General features: G+C 46.7%; 1 protein-coding gene across 2 annotated transcripts in view; it reads right to left on the reverse strand.

Annotated features, from left to right (window-relative positions):
* PDE4A (phosphodiesterase 4A) overlaps positions 1-21,042 on the reverse strand; it is a 122,775-nt gene that overhangs the window by 46,710 nt on the left and 55,023 nt on the right. For both annotated transcript variants that reach the window (XM_066613584.1, XM_066613585.1), the window contains exons 3-6: positions 20,465-20,501; positions 16,740-16,813; positions 13,661-13,710; positions 9,208-9,320 (exon numbers count right to left, since the gene is read on the reverse strand). In XM_066613584.1, the coding sequence (XP_066469681.1) occupies positions 9,208-9,320; positions 13,661-13,710; positions 16,740-16,813; positions 20,465-20,501 (274 nt within the window). The remainder of the gene's footprint in view (positions 1-9,207; positions 9,321-13,660; positions 13,711-16,739; positions 16,814-20,464; positions 20,502-21,042) is intronic.

Below are 21,042 nucleotides of genomic sequence, written 5' to 3' on the forward strand. Positions count from 1 at the left end.
CCCACGCTCCAAGGAGTAAGCTGTTGCAAGCAGTACTCCCAAATCAGCCATACCCATTTCTGACCTTGCCAGTATACATGCCACAACAGGGTCCTTGCACCCCATCAGCATTTCCCACACATTTTAAAGCAACATTATGCAGCAAAGTTAAAGCTACTGGCCATCTCTCAAGTTCCCCCTTAACCTGGTTCGCCAAGTCACCCACAGTTGCCAGTGAGGTCAGGCACTGCCTATGAAAAAAGCTCACACAGCATGGGTGCACACCCAACCTCACAATTACATCCACCCTCACCCATGCCCCCAGGTATAACCCAATTACCTGGTCCCACCAGCCAACCAGCCATGGCTTCGCACAGGTCTCACAGAAAAAATCCACTAAGGGCATCTTCTGTTCTCTGCCAGGGGGCAGCAGAGACTCTCTGAGTTGCCCACCAACGGCGTCTCCCCTATCTCCAGGCAGGATGCTGATCTGTGGTGCCCCCTTTCCTTGGTGTTGAAAGGAAAGGAAGAGGTTAATCTCCCAAAGCTGTTTCCTCCATGAGTGGACTTGGGCCTGGCTTGGCTCTTGCTGGCCAACCTGCCCTGCACAAGGTCCCTCACATCTCTGCTGCTCCTCTCTGGTGCCCCCACAAAGGGCTTGTGGATGGGGGAGGCATGCAGGATAGGCCAAAGTCTGAGCAAGCCCCACTTCTCTGGCTGTACTGCAGATGAGGATGGAAATACCCACAGTGCAATGTTGCTTCAGCTACAAACAAAACACAACCCCCCCAATTCCTTGTATGCACCCTCCCACTCCAATCACATCTTCAGTGCATGGGAGAGCAAGAGGAGAAAAAGTCCAGTACACATGGAAAAAAAAGAGAGGATGAAGACCACGGCAGGCAGGATCACTGCAAAGAGGAATGATTTCTTCCAGGCGGAGCAGGAGGGAGATTCCCGGCCATTTCTGGGTACCACATGGCAGCCATCCAGCTAACAAGGCAGAAGCTGCATAGCTAAGAGGCACGTCCTCATCATCTCCCAGGCGTGCGTTTGAGGGCAGCGGTCACCACGGAGACGGTACCTCCTAGTATGGCCTCAGCTGCATTCCCGGCTTGGCGTTTGAGTGCGTGTGTGTAAGTGTGTGTGCGGTGTGTGCGCAAATTTCTCACTGCAGCACTGGGTGGATGGGATATGATGTCAGGTGGTGCTGAGGGAGAGCGAGTGGAAGTGAAGGGAGGGAGGGAGGAGGGAGAGAGGAGGTGGTTTAAGGAGTACATGAAACAGAAAGCTGGCCGAACAAATTGTGTGAACAGCAAAGGGAAGGGACAGCAGGGAGAGAGGGAGCTGTCCCGCACAGGTTCAATTAATCAAGGCTCTGGAGCTCAGAAACTCCCCGGGAAATCCATCAGAGGCTCCAGCCTCCCCATCTGCACAGCCCACAGAAAGCATGGCGAGGCTGCAGAATTCTCCACAGATGGTGACCGGGTAACCCAGCTCCACTTTGCAGTGGAGAAAACAGATGAAAATGCAATATAAAAAATGCATCTGAGACTCAGAGAGCTGCCTCCCAACAATTCAGTACTTTGCCTTCAGCCAGTAGCTCCAGACCAGGGCTGGACAGAAAAGCAAAGAAACTGCAACTCTGAGTGGGATGGAAACCAGGTTCTCTCCCCAGCACTGTGATGGGACTGGGGGCAGCATGACTTCAAGCAAGGGGTAAGAGCTAGAAGCTACCGCATGATTCCTTTTTTCCCCATTCTGTTCAGTAGCACATCTTTTCATGACAACTACAGCTGGTTACACTATTATTCCCTGCTCCAATAAAGTCCAATAAATTAATGTATCGGTGGAATGAGGGAAAGAGTCACAGGTTAAATTTCTAGGTATTGAGAAGGCAGCAATGACAGCAGTTGCTGCCCCAATTTTACCAGGTTGTGCAAACCACATGTTGGTATTTTGTTAAAATCTATGTATCAGTGGTCTTTAACCTTTTTAATGCCACAATTCCTCACTTTTTTGCCAAAAGAAATTATATCACAAACTGGTTTCATGCACAAACCTTGTTTTATGCATAAAATTATTTAAAGTATTGTATAAAATTATCTTCAGGCTAAGTGTTTAAGGGGTATATGAAACATAAATGAATTTTTTGTTTAGACTTGGGCCCCATTCCCAAGATCTCTCATTATGTATATGCAAGTATTTCGACATATGGAAAAATCAAATATTCAGTTCCCAAGCACTTTGGATAAGGGATGCCTAACCTGTACCATTATTGGACTGAATCCAAGCCCTCTCTTGCACAGGCTTTGAAAGGTTGTTAGGATGCCCCAAATGAGCTTCGAGACCCCCCTGGGGTCATGACCCACAGGTTGAAGAACACTGCTCTACATTATTACAATCAAACTTCTAGTCTTTGTTTGCTGTTTTGATTCTGCATCTTAAAAAAAAATCTATCAATCACTCAAACTCTCTGGCAATTTCACCACCCCCACTACCAAAATGAATTTTGGTGGTGGTGGTGGAATTGCCAGAGAGCATCCAAACCACTTTGTCCTTCTCTTGCATAAACAAAACAAAAAATCACCTATGGTGAGGGTTTTGATTTTCTTTTTATTCACATGAGAGCTCTACTAAGAGCAAAGGAACTAAGACACAGAACCTTCTGTAGGACCTGTACAGAACCTGTAGACATTATATATCTGGACTTTCAGAAGGTGTTTGACACGGTCCCTCACCAAAGGCTACTAAAAAAACTCCACAGTCAGGGAATTAGAGGACAGGTCCTCTCATGGACTGAGACCTGGTTGAAGACCAGGAAACAGAGAGTGGGTGTCAATGGGCAATTTTCACAATGGAGAGAAGTGAAAAGTGGTGTGCCCCAAGGATCTGTCCTGGGACAGGTGCTTTTCAACCTCTTCATAAATGATCTGGAGACAGGGATGAGCAGTGAGGTGGCTAAGTTTGCAGACGACACGAAACTTTTCAGAATGGTGAAGACCAGAAGTGATTGTGAGGAGCTCCGGAAGGATCTCTCCAGACTGGCAGAATGGGCAGCAAAATGGCAGATGCACTTCAATGTCAGTAAGTGTAAAGTCATGCACATTGGGGCAAAAAATCAAAACTTCACATTTAGGCTGATGGGTTCTGAGTTGTCTGTGGCAGATCAGGAGAGAGATCTTGGGGAGGTGGTGGACAGGTCGATGAAAGTGTCGACCCAATGTGCAGCCGCAGTGAAGAAGGCCAATTCTATGTTTGGGATCATTAGAAAAGGTACTGAGAACAAAACGGCTAATATTATAATGCCGCTGTACAAATTGATGGTAAGGCCACACCTGGAGTATTGCGTCCAGTTCTGGTCACCACATCTCAAAAAAGACATAGTGGAAATGGAAAAGGTGCAAAAGAGAGCGACTAAGATGATTACTGGGCTGGGGCACCTTCCTTATGAGGAAAGGCTACAGCGTTTGGGCCTCTTCAGCCTAGAAAAGAGGCGCCTGAGGGGGGGCATGATTGAGACATACAAAATTATGCAGGGGATGGACAGAGTGGATAGAGAGATGTTCTTTACACTCTCACAGAACACCAGAACCAGGGGACATTCACTAAAATTGAGTATTGGGAGAGTTAGAACAGACAAAAGAAAATATTTCTTTACTCAGCGTGTGGTTGGTCTGTGGAACTCCTTGCCACAGGATGTGGTGACGGCATCTGGCCTGGACGCCTTTAAAAGGGGATTGGACAAGTTTCTGGAGGAAAAATCTATTACGGGTTACAAGCCGTATGTGCAACCTCCTGATTTTAGAAATGGGCTATGTCAGAATGCCAGATGCAAGGGAGGGCACCAGGATGAGGTCTCTTGTTATCGGGAGTGCTCCCTAGGGCATTTGGTGGGCCGCTGTGAGATACAGGAAGCTGGACTAAATGGGCCTATGACCTGATCCAGTGGGGCTGTTCTTATGTTCTTCTGCTAACTCATAACGCACCCTGCTCTTGGGGCTCCCATATTCCAGTTGTGGCAACATGAAAACCACAGAACACAAAGAGGCCCCTCAAAGGAACACTCTGCTTTCCCATCTCACTGAGCATGATGCAGAAACTGAACACCTGGTGGGAACCCACTGTCCCACTGCTCACACACCCACCACAATTGTGCCTTTGTACACTGAATTCCTAATATGATTTCAGCACACATCCACTGACAGAAGATGTGATGCATCTGATGCTTGTCATGAGTCTTACAGGAGACCAACATCAAGAAATTCTGTCTCACTATGCTTTCAGAGAAGGTTGCTCAAAACACTACCTGCTGTTCTCTTTTTTGCTACTCACTATTCCCCAGGAAATATGAACTCCTTTATTTAGTATGCAGACCTTAAGGCAAGCAGTGTAAACTACTTCAGCATAAACAAATCAGCTAGAAAAGTTCCTGAAACACAGGCATGAACAGAAGTGCAAAGCTAAATCTACAGTACTGGGTTTAACTCCTTAAGAAGGGCCAGTAGAAAAAGGACCAGTCCCAGATATTTTGCTGTCTTAGAAGATCTCAACATAGGGTCTAGCACATCCCTCGTGCTAGCACATCTCTTTGTGAATCCCTTGCAATTTCACAAAGTTGAGTAAACTCTTCAGGGAACCATGCAATAGCCTCTTTTGCTGCTATATTGCAAGTGATCTTGGAGCATCTTTCTTGGTTTGCACTTTGCCTTACTGGTGCACAGTTGGGCAGTCCTCAAATTTTAAGTGCCCCCAGAATGAACACTTTCTTCCTTTTCTTTCTCCTAGATGCAGGGAGACATTTTCTTCAAAATTCATATTCCCCAAGCCAGGAGGGGCACAGCCCAGCTAGCCCAGGTAAGGGAGGAAAGGCAGAAAGAGAAAAAGTTCTTTAAAAAAAAACAAAGAAAAAGTTGAGGTAAGAAAAATAGACCCTGTCTCCTCTGAGAGGTAAAGCCAGTCTGTGGAAAGTGGCCACCTTCCCAAAGGAGAAGACCTTTGTCAGACAGGGACTTCCCATGTGTCAGGAATGCCCTCTTTCATCTTTCAGAGAACAAAACTGCAGATGGAGGGTGCAGCACAAAGAGATTCACTACTGAAGGTGATCGTGTGAGCAGAAGCACTTGCTTAGAGTTGAATTAATGGGTTCAGAAGGGTGTGACTTAGATTTAAAAAATAGGGGCAGCCCTATGATAAGGCAAGGTGAAGCACCCATCATAAGCAGTAGGACTTGGGTACTGTTAAAGGAAGAAGACCAAAAGGTCTGACCTACAGGTACAATCTACCAGAAAATTCTCTTGCACGAGCCTCAATGAAATGAATGGGAGTTGTGTAGGAGAATGTCCCAGTGAATTATGTCCCATGTCTACATGGTATCACAAAGGACACAGCTCCCCAGCCTGCCCCACGAAATGAAACATTAGGGTGCTTACTAGCAAACAAGAATCCAAAAACAAACCTTAATACAGTATTGCTAAAACATTCTGTAATGTTCACAGCATTTCACAACACATTATCTCATTATCTTCTCCTTACAACATCCATGTAAAGACAACAGCATTATCCTGATACTGGGAATGAGACTAAGAAGTAGTCTCAGAAGCTCACAGGTAGGATCAAGCATCAAGACTGCTAGGGCTCTCTTAATCTGTGAGTATGTTCAAGCTTTGCACTAAAAGCCTGCAACTTTCCCTCTCAAGTAGATCCTGCCAAGCAGCTTCTGGTGTAAACAATTTCACTTCTAAGATAAATCAAGTGCAGTATGATCTTTTGGCCTCTTCTTTCCTTAGGCTTGTTCAAAACAATTACAACATGTGTGCTGCTTCACACTTGCTGAGGAGGAAGAATTCCAGGTCAAACAGGCTGAAGATTCTCCTACTCCATTCTCACCAGTGAAACTACAAGCATGCCCCCTTATCCACAGGGGTTCCATCCCATAATCTCTCCCTCCCCATGGATACCTGAAACCGTGGATACAGGCTAACACCCGTCGGGGGGGGGAGCCCTGGAGGCAAGGGGAGCCTGAGCTCAGCAGAGGGCAAGGATGTCTGTCCTCGAGCTTTGCCAGGCTCAGACTGAGCTGTATAGCTCAAAACAAGTGACTTCCAGCTTCATGGAGAAACTGGAAGTGATGTTTTTAATGCCTTATAAGGCATTGGGAGGTCTGGGGGCTTAGAGCTCAAACTCACTTGACCTCAGACTACCCTCCCCAGATGAGAGGGGAGCCTCTGGAGTAGGCATGCATGAGGATGTGCGTGGTGGTGGTGGGGGACTGGACCTGATTCACAGATAACTGAATCGGTGGATACGGGATATGTGGATATCCCCCCCCCCCCATACTCACAAGCAATCCTTGCAAGGTGGTCAACTAGGGGGTGGCTGCAATTAATTCTAGAGCTGCTGGTTACAAACTTAAAACACAGAAAAAAGAAATATGGTGCTGATGTAGTCATTGCCCACAACATAGGGATTCCCAGGCTGGTTCTCTCACACAGCCCTAGGCACTGGGTCATAACCAAACACATACCACAAATGTACTTTCATCCAGATACTGGGTATCAGACTTTTTAAAAATTAGACATTAGCATACACTGCACCTGCAGGATAAATACAAATTCACGCAAAATACTGTTCACACACCTCACCACCTGAATGGCTCCTCACTTTGTGCCCCAACTTCCTTTGACTCTCCCTAAAGTGAGAACCACCTATCTTTTACCATAAGACACTCTACAGACAATGCCATCCTAGTGCTACACACCTGGCTTTAAAACCACAGCTACCCTGCTAAACAAAGATACAAACAGCAGGAGTGGAACAATAATTTTTGATGCCATGCTCTCCATCTCATGCCAAAAATGTCATATGATCTCTCTCTCTCTCTCCTGCACACACACACACACACACACATTATATCATTAAATATCATAAAGATTGGAATCTGTTACCCTGTAATTTTCAAAACAAAAGTTTTAACTTCCAGTCCCACATTGGTATGGGACTTACTATCTCACTCTGTAGATCATATCCATAGAGCCAGATCTTAAAGGGTTGTAGCAGCCATCAGCAACAGAAAAAGATAACACAAGTGCTTTACCTACAGATGTAGATGTGTACAGCTATATGAAGGAATGTCTCCCCAGGAGAAAAGAAGGGTGGGATGAATGAATGAATAAATGAACGAACAGATGGCTCTGTATGAAGATACAGGCATATTACGCTGGGGACAGAATATCATTTATGGAGTTGAATGGCTAACCAGAAAGCCAGGGAAAGGGGAGATATATATATAGGCAAGGACAGAAAGTTACAGTACTTACAAGATAGAGGGAGATTTTGTCTGTGTGTGTGGTGTCCAAACATCAGAAAGTATTATAGCTTCTTCCTTGCAGTGGAAAAGTAAATGGCAGAGGACACTTTTAAACTAGAAAGTGACTGGAGGGAAAGGGATAAGCAGACACTTCTCAGACTTAGGCTGCAATCCAAACTGTGTGCTATGCCGGCCCAAGTCCCTTGGGCTGGCCTGGGAGGGTCGCAAACGTGTCGTCAAGCACGTTCACGCCTCTGTGGGAGGAAGCCAGGCCGGCGCTCTGAGAAGAGCCAGCCTGCGGAGGCTGACAGAAGCCTCCCCACCAGCTTCCCCATAGCCGACGTAAGGTCAGGTGAGCCGACGCAGGGATGAAAGGTAGGTGTGGGGGGGCGGGGAGAATGAGGGAGGAAGGCGTTCCTGGGCGGGGGGAGAGAGGGCGATGGGCGGCCCCGCGGGTGGGTAGGCGAGGAGTAGGGCTGGGATCCGGCAGTTATGCTGGATCCCAGCCCCCGTTCCTGGGGAGCATGGAGCAGCTTCAAGTTGCTCTACTCTCCTTGGACTTGTGCCACCTCAGCAGGTGGCGCAAGTCCGAGGAGACCCACTGTGGCCAGAAGCCCTTACCCAGGGGTAAGGGAAAAAGTTTCTCCTTGCCTCTGGCTAAGCCACTGCTGGCCACAATCCTGCGCTGGGTACAGCGCAAGCCTCCTGGCTTTCCTGTTCCAGAGCAAGTTAGGATTGCGCCCTTAAACTCACAGCTTGCCCAGCTTTGGTTAAGAAAAACGCGAAAGGAGGGGGCAGGGATAAAGTCACAGCATGCTGGGGAATAGCCAGTTTGGCCTTCATGATAGAATCAGATATGCACTATGAGAATTACTACATGCACTCCCCAACTAATGGATGTCTGTGTCAGTAGTTTTGCAGAGGCACAGTGCATCCTTTTCTGGTGCTCCCACACAATAGTGCTGGGCTGGCAAGAACTGGATGTCCCGATCTACATCTGTTACATACAGACCTCTGGAACCTAATCTCTCCTTAAGAAGGGCACTTAGGGCCCGATCCTGAGCCCTGCACACTGGCTTACCACCAACGTGCATTATTGCAAACCTGCCATAAGGCACATCTGTGAGCTTCTACCATGGGCCCAGCACTGGAACAAGCCTAGCACGAGGCCCTGCTGGGCCAGCATTCCAACACCCGGTGGTCACCCAGACTGTCAGGTGGCAGGGAGGTGAGTGGGTGGCATGGGGGGAGGTATTCTGGGTGGGGGAGGGAGACGGAGGAGGTATGATGGGGGAGGGAGTGGGGCAGGAAGGGGTAGGACCAGCAGAGCTCAGCTGCACTGGATCCTGAGCCCTGTGTTGGGCTATGTGGCCCGACATGGAACTCTTCAGTTCTGCACCGGCTCAAGAACTGCCAAAGAATTGCACAGCCCCATTGCAGGGCTACTTCCCTTACTCAAGGGAAGGCGTCGAAAGTCCCCTTCTCCTGAGGAGGCAGTGGCGGCTGCCCATGGTGCACAGGATGCCACATCAGTCCCATGCTGTGGACAGCTCAGGATTGGGCTGCCAATGTACATGTGAGAACTGTGTTGGGTGAACAGATTTTAAGGACAAGGAAACTGCATTTGGTAGAAATGGCTTCCTAGTTCTTTTGCAATAAAAAAAACGTATACAGAGGGGTGTGGGGGACAGAGAATCATGGAATGAATTGAGCTTGAAACAGAGCTATGGGCTAGATGGCCATGCACTGGGAATGGTGCTTAAGGCAGAATACAGAGGAAGGATAAACAGAAGATGATTACAGGAAGCATACATACAAAGTGGGAAGGTGGTTGGAGGGACATGATGGCACAATGGCTGCTGGCCCCATCCTGGGGACCAGAATGGCTGCTGCTGAATTTCCAAGCATGAGGTCTTTACCTTGTTGGATGCCATCTCACTGACAGACCGGTAAGTCTGTATGGTCTCTAGCTGGTCAAGGCACCAGTCTAGCTCTTCTAAGGTCTCTCTGGCCAGTTGCTGGTATGTCTCTTCTGCAGATGAGGGAGAAACCAATACATTCCTCTTAATTTATCTTTGGAGAATCTGATAAAGAACTGAGAACCTCCCCTTCAGCACGCCTCTTGTTCCCACAATTTACAGACTATCCATTAACTACCTCATTAAAGAGAAGGCCAGTTTCATCTACCACCCATATCCAGAGCAGTAAGGTCCACTTTTCAGAGTAGGAGGTACAGAATGGTCCTAGAGCAGGCCTGCAAAACCCACATTAAAAGCCCATCAGGGGTTTGATAAACCTAGTTTCAATGCCTGCGAGAGAGCGCAAAAACAGGATGATCGAGAAATAGTTTGGCAGGTCACAGTACAGTAGGCCCTCCACCGATATGAATATCTGCAGATGCCAAGCCTGTGGTTGGAGGATCTCAGAGGACTGAACGTGACCGCAAGTGGCTTCCAGTTGCATCCAGCAAGTGTTCTGAGGCACGGGGAAGCCAAGTGCAACCTCCAGAGGGCCAGGCACGGCTCAGAGGTAAGGAATTGAAGTGTTGCTCATGCCCCCAGCGGATTACCTTATCTGCTGAATTTGATTTCTGTGGGGGGGGGGGGTGGTACTGGAATGGATCCCCCACAAATTCCAAGGGCCCACTGTATATGGCTGGCTGCATTCAGTGTAGGGCTACTTTAAAGCCAAGGGTTTATCTGGATCTGTAAGTGAAGTACCACTTCCAAAACTCATAACTTCCCCACAAAACTCTCACCAATGAGACCCCGCTACACAGAACCCTGCTCAACTGGCTACAACTTACTGGTTTGGCACAAAGGCTGACCACCTCTGCTCATCTGAACCAGACCAAGGAAAACCACTAATGGTATTTACTTGGGTTTATCTACCACATAGTCCCCAAGACTTCAGGACAGGTAACAATATCCCTTTATTACAATCCTCTTGACTGCCTTGTCATTGACAACAACCCTATGAGATAGGATGATATTGTTCAATTTTTAAAAACAAGAAACTGAGACTGTTTTGGAAATGACAATAAGCAGATGGAGAGGAAGAGCAATTGATTTGTGCTTCCCTGTTCAGTCATACATTTGCATCAAGTCTGAAAGGAAAGCTTTGCATATCATCCCCAAGTAATCCCCATATTGGGAGCTTGGGTAACTTCCATAAGTTGGGGGAGATGTGAAAAATACCCTATCAGATATTATGGAGAAGCACAAAGTACAAAGAAAATATTTCTTTACCCAGCGTGTAAATAATCTGTAGAACTCCTTGTATTCGATGTGGTAATGGCACCTGGCCTAGATATCTTTTAAAGGGGACTGGACAGAGGAAATGTCTATCACAGGTTATAAGTCATGACGGGTACTTGCAAGCTCTTAGTTTTAGAAGCAGTCTACCTCAGAATGCCAGGTGCAGAGTGGCAATCCTGTTGTGTGCACTTTGAAGCAGAAATAGCCACTTGACACCTCCAGCACCACATTTCTGACTAGGGTCTCCCCCCCCCCCCCCGCGCTGTTTATAATTACAGAGAAGGCACATTTGGTTGAGAGTATGCCTCTTTAGCATGCATTTGTGTGCATATCTTCTTTAACCTTAAGGGTTGCAATTATGAACAAATTAAAAACTCAGAATCACGCCAGCTGCCCTAGCCCAGAAACTAGGCTGCAATTACGGATGGGCAGTTCATTATTGTTAAGAATATTTATATACCGCTTCAACAAAAAAGTTCACAAAGCGGTTTACATACCAAATCTCTGGACAATGCATCAGCTGAGCTAGTTCTATATGCAAACAAAGCAGTCCTTTTATTAGTAATAAACTAGCACATATTCTCTAAACCTGGTTAGAGTCAAAGACACAGCTAACTGCATGTGAACATATTCTATTGGGTAAAGAAGAGTCTATTGGGTAAACTACAGTGCACTGATATCTTCTCATGATTCCAGCAGGTGTGGATATAGCATCAGGTCATCCTGCATAAAGGCGGATATATTTGCTGTACCTGCACATGGAACTTGCTGTTTCTTGTGCAGAACACACAAAGCATGACAGGTAGATGTGTATCAACATGCAGATGACACGTGTATCAACATGCAGATGACATGGGAGCAGCAAACACCAAACAATGGCTGCTGGCACAAAGTGTGAAATCAGCACCAACTGCATGCAAAGCTCTCCAAAGCTGTCTGAATGGTTGCATGCAAAACTGCATTCAGCCCATTTACCCAAAGGTAACTTTATCATGAGGCATGGCAAGACAACGCCTCAGGCAGTCAATCTGGAGCAGGGTAGGAGACAGACAAATCTGAGAGGGGTGGCACAATTCTCCCAGAAGTTCATTACAACAGAGACTGTGCAGGAGAGTTTCCCAGCGACACACGCCCTAAGCTAATTAGTGGAAAGGGGAAGGAAGTGTCCCATTTGGATTTTCTGCTACAGGCACTTGGCCAGACACTGAGCCTCCCACTGCTGAGCAAAAAGTGCTCACGTTGTTTCCCTATTGTATCTTCCAGTAGCAGGCTAGTGTGTACATATCTGCTTCTTTCCAGAAGAGGTGGTAGATTAGCTTGCAGTCTGTTTTGTTACTCTTCAGAAATGGGATCCTCTTGGAAATGAGCAGCCAGGACCAAGGGAGAAGAGGAGTATAGAGGACAGAAACTGAGTCTCAGTCTTGACCTGCAAGTCTGTACTTGTGCTCATTAGCAAGAAATTTAGGCTACAAGTCAGTTTGCATGGGGCTTAGGAGGCAGAGGACTATGTCTATCTACCCACCATTGTTGGCCACACTACTCAACTCTTCGGCAGATTGTGGAGGGGGAAAGCGGCCAAGAAAAGATGGGCGCATAAAACTGGAGAATATTCCTGCACTGTCACGGAGGGAACCATTCAAGTTTTGCATGGGGCAGCTGTGGGGAGGGAAAGAATTGAAAGTGGTACTTCTTTGCATTTGAAAGTGTTGCATTTGACATGGCTGGCACTACTGCCCTGTACAAATTTGGAGTGTCAATACAGAGGCCTCTGGGGGTACATGCCAAGGTCAGATGCCTAACCAAAGCCCCTTGTCCAAAGCCTTGCTGCTCATTAAGGAGCTAAGGGGAGACTAGTGGCAGGCACAGAATGCAGCTTGAGGAGGAGGTTTTGCAGATGGGACTCTAGAAAGGTCAAATTCAGCCCCTGGGTTGCCAGCTGCCAAATCCTGCTGTTTCACTTCCTTTTCATTCTTAGCATTTATACAGTATTTTAGTGTGGTTCCAGTTATCTGTATACAGTAGCTCAGTAACCCTTACAACAACCCTGTAAAGTCAGTCAATAATCCCTACACATTGCCGTTCTATAGTGGTTTGCCCAAGGTCATCCAGAGCGTTTATGGAGGCAGCAGGGTTTGAACTGGGGACTTTCCACCTCACTACTCATATTCTTAGCCACTACACTAGCTCTTCAGGAGTCCTTCAGCCTCCCTCACTAGTCAGAGTTCTAACCAATACTGCAGGTGAAGGAGCCTCATAATGGGGCTCTTCTCAGTGGTGGGGTAAAAAGTCACCCCACTGCCTGAGTTTCTCCAGTGCTGGCTCTGGATAACATGGCTTCACAAGAACATAAGAAAATCATTGCTGGGTCAGGCAAAAGGCTTCTTGCGGTTTCACTAAATCACAGAGCACCTTCATGGCAACGTAGGAGTGACTAGAGCCAGTTCCCTGCCCCACATTTTTCTCATTTGAATAGCAGGGGAAGCCAATACTCACAGAAGTGAAGAATGCACCTGGAGATAACAATGGTACATTAGGTACAAGCACTTGAAAGACAGCAGCTTGCACAATCATTCTGCACATGAATGTTGCCTTCTTTTCCTTTCAGGATTGCACTTTGCTTGTGGAAAATGCAGGCCAAACCAAGACATTTAGGTGTCTGGGAAGGAAATTCTAAAGGGCACATCTCCCACTAATTAACATGGGTCATAACCCATCAGAAGCTCTCCTGGGCAAGCACCACAGAAATAGGCAGGAGTTGTGGATTTGCACTGCTCATTTAAATGCTCCTTGTGCAGGCAAGTTTTCTGGTAGTCTGCACTCCTTGGCTCCCACCTGTCAGTTGCCCAAAATCTGATGCCCAATTAATCAAGATGCCTCATGATGAAGTGCACCTTGGCACAGTCAACTGCATTCTCTCTGTTGCCTAAAGTACCTTTTATGGAACGTGAGCCTTTGAGGGGTTGTATGTATGCAAACCATGAACCCCAGAGAAGAGTGCAGAAATCTGCTTATGTTTTCTTTTATCCCAACACCTAGTGTTAGGCCTTGTGTGATCTTCTGTTTGCCCCTACAGAACCAGAATCCCTTCAATACTAAAGCAACAAACTTCCATTACCTGAGAGTGTGGCTTTGCAAACAGTCGGCTGGCTGCCCATGGGAGATCTCCTAAGAGGACAGAAGAAAGAAAAGATTCAAGCTCAGACATGGGCATCTCCCTTACAAGAGACATGTAAGAGACTCATAATTGTCAGGCCTTTGGCACCCCAGGCCCTGAATTGTTATAAGCCAGGATGTGGCAGGAGGGCCCTTGATGTCCAGGCCGGTATAAAATGTAATTAAAGGAACAGCAGCAGCACTGCATATGTATGCTGATGAAATCAGCTGCACCTGTTACAGATGGGAGTCACGTGACTTGGGGAGAGATGGGTGCAGAGTCTATGCTAGGCTATGGTGGAGTGGTGCAATGCACCACTGGACAGCCTATCAGAGTGGGTCACAAGACTGTCTTGTGACTATGAGGTCACCCTACTCTGATTGGCTGGCCCCGGTATATATGGGGCAAGCACAGACACCATGGTGTGGGTTGTTGTGGTGGAGTTTCTGTGTGCTGATTTGGACTGCCTTCTCGTGACTGTGACCTGCTGTATCCCTGACTTCTGGACCGTTTGACTGACTACTCTTCTGCCTGCTCCTTTTACCAATACATGCTCCTGCGACAAACAAACCTGTGTCTGCGTCTCTGGCTCTGTTTGGGATCGCCTGCTTCTTGTGCTGTCTTCCTACGCTCCCATGCCACTTTGCTTTCGGGAAAGCAAGGGCTATCCTCCCCTGCTGACTTGACAGTAATCTTCTCTCCCTGCAGTTCACGACTAGCAATGACCTTTCATAATATACGAAAGCCGAAAGTCATTGGGCAGCCCAATCCTGAGCTGCCTGGAGTGTGGGGCTACTATGGTGCCGAAAATAGCTGCCGTGGCATCCTCAACACAACTGGGCAGCCACTGGAAGCTCCTTGGGGGAAGGTAACTTTCATCTTTTCCCCCAGATAAAGCAAGTAGTCCCAGAGTGGGGCTACTCGATTCTGCAGCAACCTTTGGGTTGCTGTAGAATCAGCAGTCTCGGGTGGCAGACCCAACACAGAGGCTCAGGATCCGATGGAGTTGAGCTCCACTGGTCCCACCTCCCTCCCACCCTGCTCCCTATCCCCAGCACACCTCCTCCTCCTTCCCTCTGCCTTCCCCCCACTCTGGAATGCCTCCTCCCACACCCCACCTACCTCTCTGCTGCCCCATGATTCAGATGATCGCTGAGCAGCAGAGATCCACTGGCACTAGAGCAGCGCTGGCCTGCGCTGAACTAGCACCAATGCTGGACTGATGCTAAGGGCCGCAAACATGCTTTACTGCACATTAGTACACTCACCACCGGCAGAGTGCCAGCGGTGAGAGCTCAGGATTGGGCTTGTAGACTTCAACCATGGATGGAAATGTGAGTGGAAGGATGTAACAAGAAGGGCAATTTCATCTCTATGGGTTTTTGAGCTCCTACCTCTTTGGATAAGCAGTGGCTGAGCTAGACTGGCTTTGAAAAAACAGAGAGGGTATGGAGGCCTTGTAGTCCAACATAAAAGAAATGTAGGGAACTACTAATCTAAAATATGTATAACTAGTTTCAGGCTGGTTTTACTGTCATGTCTCAAAGAATTATAGTTCTATAAAGGGGCAAATCCAAAGCAGCCCCACAAAACAACCATTTCCTTGGGCGACCTAACACCACTAATCGAAATGTGCCTTTAGAACCAAGACAGGGAGGCCTTGGGTACAGTTGGCTTCCTCCTTGCTTTGTACCCTAAACCAATGGCATCACTAGAGGCAGAGGCACCCTGGGTGGAGATGTCACAATGTCACCTCTGGGTTCTCCAAAGTTGCCGAAACATGAGTAGGTGTAGGTAGTAGAGCTGCAACAGTGCTGCTGCTTCACCCGCTGCCACTAGCATCTTGACTGGGCTTCAGACAGTGGGAGGGGTAGACTGAGAAGAGAAGCCTAACCTGAGGCCTATGCAAGGTGACAGAATTCTCTTTTTGGCATGCTTGGGCCCAGTTTCCAGCTGGCAAGGAATACAATGGTTGATTCCAATGGATCATCATACTGACTGCAGTGGGACACCCAGGAAAGCGTAATGAGTATTTTAGTATTGCTAATTTTACTTTGAGCACTGCTAATACTCATTGCTAATGAGTACTGCAACTTTTTTTTCATGAAAGCCATATTCTGAGTTCCTGCAGTGGAGCCATTTTATGGTAAAATGCTTCAAGAATGGTGGGCAGTAGAGTTGGAGCAGTGAGCCTTGCTGGATCAGCTCAAGATTCAAGCAACAGAGGCCAGATAGATAGTTCTGGGAAGTCCAAAAGCAGGCCATTACGGCCCTATTACTCATGCTCCCCGAAACCGATATTCAGATGTATGCTGCCTCTTACCCTAGAAGTTCCTTTCAGCTACCATGGCTAAATGCAGTACAGTATTTCCTACTCTGACAGCACTTTTCACTCACGTGGGCAGAGCAAACTATGCACAGTCTGCAGTTCCTCTCCTGCTATCTGAAGAGCACATGAGTAGGAGAACAGCACAAGCTGAGTGAAGCAAATGTGGTGCAGATCGCAAAGATCTGATGCCCTATTTAGGAGTGTTCAAGCCCTGAAAATACTATTTACCCAACAAGCTTCCAGGCAAGATGAGAGAGTATGAAGTTCCCCAATAGGTAGAGCTATGATTTTTTGTCGATAACACAATAAAAACACATAACACTGCTTTCTGCACTCCTCATTTTTGTAAAATCAAACCAAACCCCCCAAAATTTGTGGAAAAAATGAACTGAGAAATCTGTGACAAAATAAATAATGGGCTGGACCAGGAGGGTTCATGGGTAATGACTGTGGTTGTATCTGCAGACATTATACCGCATATATCACCTACCTACTACATTTTTAAGTGATTATAATTTAGAATTTATAAAAATGCACCCTTGGAATAAAAACCACACAACACCGCTTTCTGCACTTTTGATCTTTGGGAAAAAATAAAATCTGTAAAAAGTAAAAATGTTTAAAAACACCTCTATCAATAGGAAAAATAATTCATTGCACAGAGTCGCATATAGCAGTTTCTTTAAGTTCCCAGCACTGCCCGGCACTTACTTATTGGTTGTTGGCGTGGGCACATTTGCCAGGATGGAGAAATTACTACGCACACTTCTCAAGCTGGCCAATACCTGCAAGAAATAAACAGAGAGGGTTAAAAACTACAAAAGAGTTATTTGTAGCCACTGGAAGACCTAACAATGAAAAAGTACAAGACAGAGGTAAATTTTCTCCATATAAAGGAGCAGTGACCACAAGTAGAGGTTGAAATATGAGCTGAAGGGAGTTATTTCCAGATGCAGACAGAAAAAAGGGAAGACAGCCAGTGTGACATGGGAGGAGTTAGGACAGACATTTTCTTTTCAACTTAGAGTAGTGGGACAAAGACATTTTTTCAAATTATAAGAGACTGTAAACCAGGTGTGTCAAACTCATTTCATACAGAGGGCAAAAATTACCATACATGGTGCTTGCCGAGGACTGGAAGTGACATCATTAAGCAGAAGGGGACATTATTAAGCAGATGATGGCCAGAAATAAGCACTTTGTTCTCATACTAATTAGCTGCAAATGACAGAAGAACATAAGAACAGCCCCACTGGATCAGGCCATAGGCCCATCTAGTCCAGCTTCCTGTATCTCACAGCGGCCCACCAAATGCCCCAGGGAGCACACCTGATAACAACAGACCTCATCCTGGTGCCCTCCCCTGCATCTGACATAGCCCATTTCTAAAATCAGGAGGTTGCACATACACATCATGGCTTGTAACCCATAATGGATTTTTCCTCCAGAAACTTGTCAAATCCCCTTTTAAAGGCATCCAGGCCAGATGCCATATTTTCTTTAGGCAAAGAAATATTTTCTTTTGTCTGTTCTAACTCTCCCAACACTCAATTTTAGTGGATGTCCCCTGGTTCTGGTGTTATGTGAGAGTCTAAAGAGCATCTCTCTATCCACTTTATCCTTCCCATGCATAATTTTTTATGTCTCAATCATGTCCCCCCTCAGGCGTCTCTTTTCTAGGCTGAAGAGGCCCAAACACCGTGGCTATTCCTCATAAGGAAGGTGCCCCAGCCCAGTAATCATCTTAGGGCGCAATCCTAACCCGCGCTGGAGCAGGCAAGCCAGGAGGCTTGTGCTGCATCCAATGCGGGATTGCAGCGAGCAGCAGCTCAGCCACGGGCAAGGGGAAGCTCTTCCCCTTACCCGTGGGTAAGGGCTGCGTGCCCCTATGGGTCTCCTTGGAGCTGTGCCACCTCCGGAGGTGGCTCAAGTCTGAGGAGAGCAGAGTGGCTTGAAGTTGCTCCGCTCGCCCCAGGGACAGGGGTTGGGAACTGGCATAACCGCCGGGTCCCAGCCCCGCCCCCATTTCCCCACATGCCCGCCCTCCCCCCACCCAGTAATGCCACCTCCCCACACCTGCTTTTGGTGCTTATGCCGGCGCACTTGCGCCAACACAAGCGGCAGCACGGGAACCGCGGCGGAGGCTTCCGCCTCCGTCTGCACGTTGGAGCGGTCCCGCCTAAGGAGGCGCCAACATGCTTTACAGCACGTTTGCGACCCTCCAGGGCCACCTATACCGGCGTAACTACCGGTTAGGATTGTGCCCTTAGTCACTCTCTTTTGCACCTTTTCCATTTCCACTATGTCCTTTTTGAGATGTGGCGACCAGAACTGGACGCAATGTTTCATATTTTCAAGATATGAGACAGCCCAATTATCATGCTGGGAGAAGCCAATTATAATGCAGGGGTGAATAAATTGCTTCAGGGGCCCACATTCGGCCCATGGGCCTTATTTTTGACACTCCTGCTCTAAACTGTTTGCATTAAAAGAGGCAAGGAAAAACAAACCTTGGCCTTTCTACACAGGTTTCCTATCTGTCACTTCCACAGATGGACCACAGAGACAAAAAGACATCACTAAAGTAACATATGGCCCCCTAACTTCCAGTTTGATTTGGGATCTCCTTACCACTCCAATAGAGATTGGTGGGCTGCACAGATGCGGTTGGAACATGCAGGGTTGTCATAAACCATGCTTTCATCATCTCCCCCCCCCCCAATATGGCAACATCACCTATGTAATCTATCCAGCCCACAACATGGGTCCATCAGATCTCAGCCTTGCCTGAATTCCATCTGCAATATGGGTAAAATAATACAGGAATTTTTTTTTTCCTTGCTAGGAAAGCGGTGCACAGGAAGCATTAGAATATTTAAAACAAGCAAACAAAAATTCACCTTTTCCCCTTAACATTAAATCTTGCATTTGAAAGAACATTTACCCCTACTAACTGGGTAAGAGGCACTTCTTCAAGTGGGTGCTCCTTTTTTAGCAGGGGGAGAGTAACTGGCCCATCTCACCCCAGCAGTGTCTGTTCTAGTGGCTGTCTGCTGGTATTCTTTTGCATCTTTTTAGATCGTGAGCCATTTTGGGATAGGGAGCCATTTAGTTATTTGATTTTTCTCTGAAAACCACTTTGTGAACTTTTAGTTGAAAAGCGGTATATAAATACTGTTAATAATAATAATAACAATAACAACAACAACAACATGAGCTTTTGACATTGCTTTCAACCTGAGAGTCATTCAGATGTAGAACGGATATCTGAATAATTTTAACTCTGGAATGCCATTTGGCAACACAGCTAAATTTTCATGCTAAATTTAAAATTGCTAAAATATTATAATAGCGTTGACTCAGAGAGGCAAGAGACTCTGCAAAATCAATGAGAAAGACATCCATGGAGGACAAATACTGAACTGTCACAGCCTGGGACATTTAAGAGATATCAGAGTTGTCAGCTTCTAACACTGAATGAGGAATGAATGAGCTGACATGAACAAAGGACTGTTCCCATTGTTAACAGTCTAATTTTCTCTTTCTTCTCCTCACTGGGCTGAATGGCTTAATGCAGAAGTTCCCAAATTGGGGTGTTGCGACATCTCAGCCAGGGAAGCCCTGCCTCTACCCCCTTAAGAGGCGGGGTGATGGTGAAGGCAGCGATGCAGTTGCCATGATCATGCTGCTGCCGGGTACAAAAGGGTTTTTTTTTTACCTACCTGTGGTAGTGCTGGCCCTTTGGAGGCCCTTTGGCACTTCCAAACTGCTGCAGATAATGAAAAAGGCAATTTCTGGTTTTCACTGGGAAACTGCAAGTGCCCTTTTTCACTATTTACAGCAGTTTGGAGGCACAGGGAGCCCTGCAGAGGGATCTGCAGGCTCCCTGGGTTCTCTGAAGGTCTGGCACCGCCACAGGTAAGTAAAAAAAACAAACAAACAAAAACAACCTTTTATCCCTGGCAGTGGCACAATCCAGGCAATTGAATCGCTGCCTTCGCGCCTCCCCCCACAAGCACTTACAGCAGTTCCCAAAGTCCCAGAGAGTTCAGGGACTACTGGTTGAAGGGCTGCTCGTGTTCTTAAAATCTGTCGAACCAAGCCAAGTTTAATCTATTCCAGCATCCAGTTTCCAGCAATGGTCAACCAGAAGGAAGCTCACATGAAGTCAACAATGCTTCCCCATGATTTATCCCTAACTGCTAGCATTCAGAGGCATGATGCCTTTGAAGAGGGACCCTAAATTTAGTTATAGCTAATAGTCATTAACTAACTGACCAATCATCTGTGCAGTCAACTAATTACTCCCTACTCAAGCTGAAGAAAGGGCAAAATACACACTACTGTAGGAGAAGACACAATCTCCCAGAATCCTTAAAGGCATCCAATTGTGGCAGATTTTTCTCATCTAACATGCACAGGGGCCTAGAACATACCTGGGCAAATGGTGTCACTATCAGGTCTTCAGTATGTCTGTGAGGGACAAAAATGACAGGACACAAATTATCCAGGAAATACACACTGTAGAGCAAAAATTCTACCCCATAACCCTGAATTATAACCTCAACTTTGCATTTTGAAAATGAAATCTTTCTTGGCAAGAGGTTTGTGTAAAGCATCACAAATAAACTTGATGGATCATTTCTGCTGAGTAGAGGAATCAATTGTTGTGGCTCCAAAACCACTTATACTTAACAAAGACAGATCAAAAGAGCTGTGCAGGAGATGCCAGTCTACATTCTAGACACTACTACCAACACCCTGTCATATTTACTAAGCCAAGTAATCTGCAACTTGGAAACCATATTTTTCTGAGCATACTAGTCATAATTTTACACTGGCAAGCAGATAAGACTTCGTTAAAGTATTTGCAATCCAGCAGGCAGGGCACTGTATATATATAATGTACATACACTGTATGTATGTATCTTCTCAAAAGTTGCCCTATAGTGAGTTAGATCAATGGTTCACCTAAGGACTAGTCCTGTAGTGTCCACCACCACTGGGTTCTCCA

Source organism: Tiliqua scincoides, chromosome 2 (assembly GCF_035046505.1).
Source record: "Tiliqua scincoides isolate rTilSci1 chromosome 2, rTilSci1.hap2, whole genome shotgun sequence".
Lineage (NCBI taxonomy): Eukaryota > Metazoa > Chordata > Lepidosauria > Squamata > Scincidae > Tiliqua > Tiliqua scincoides.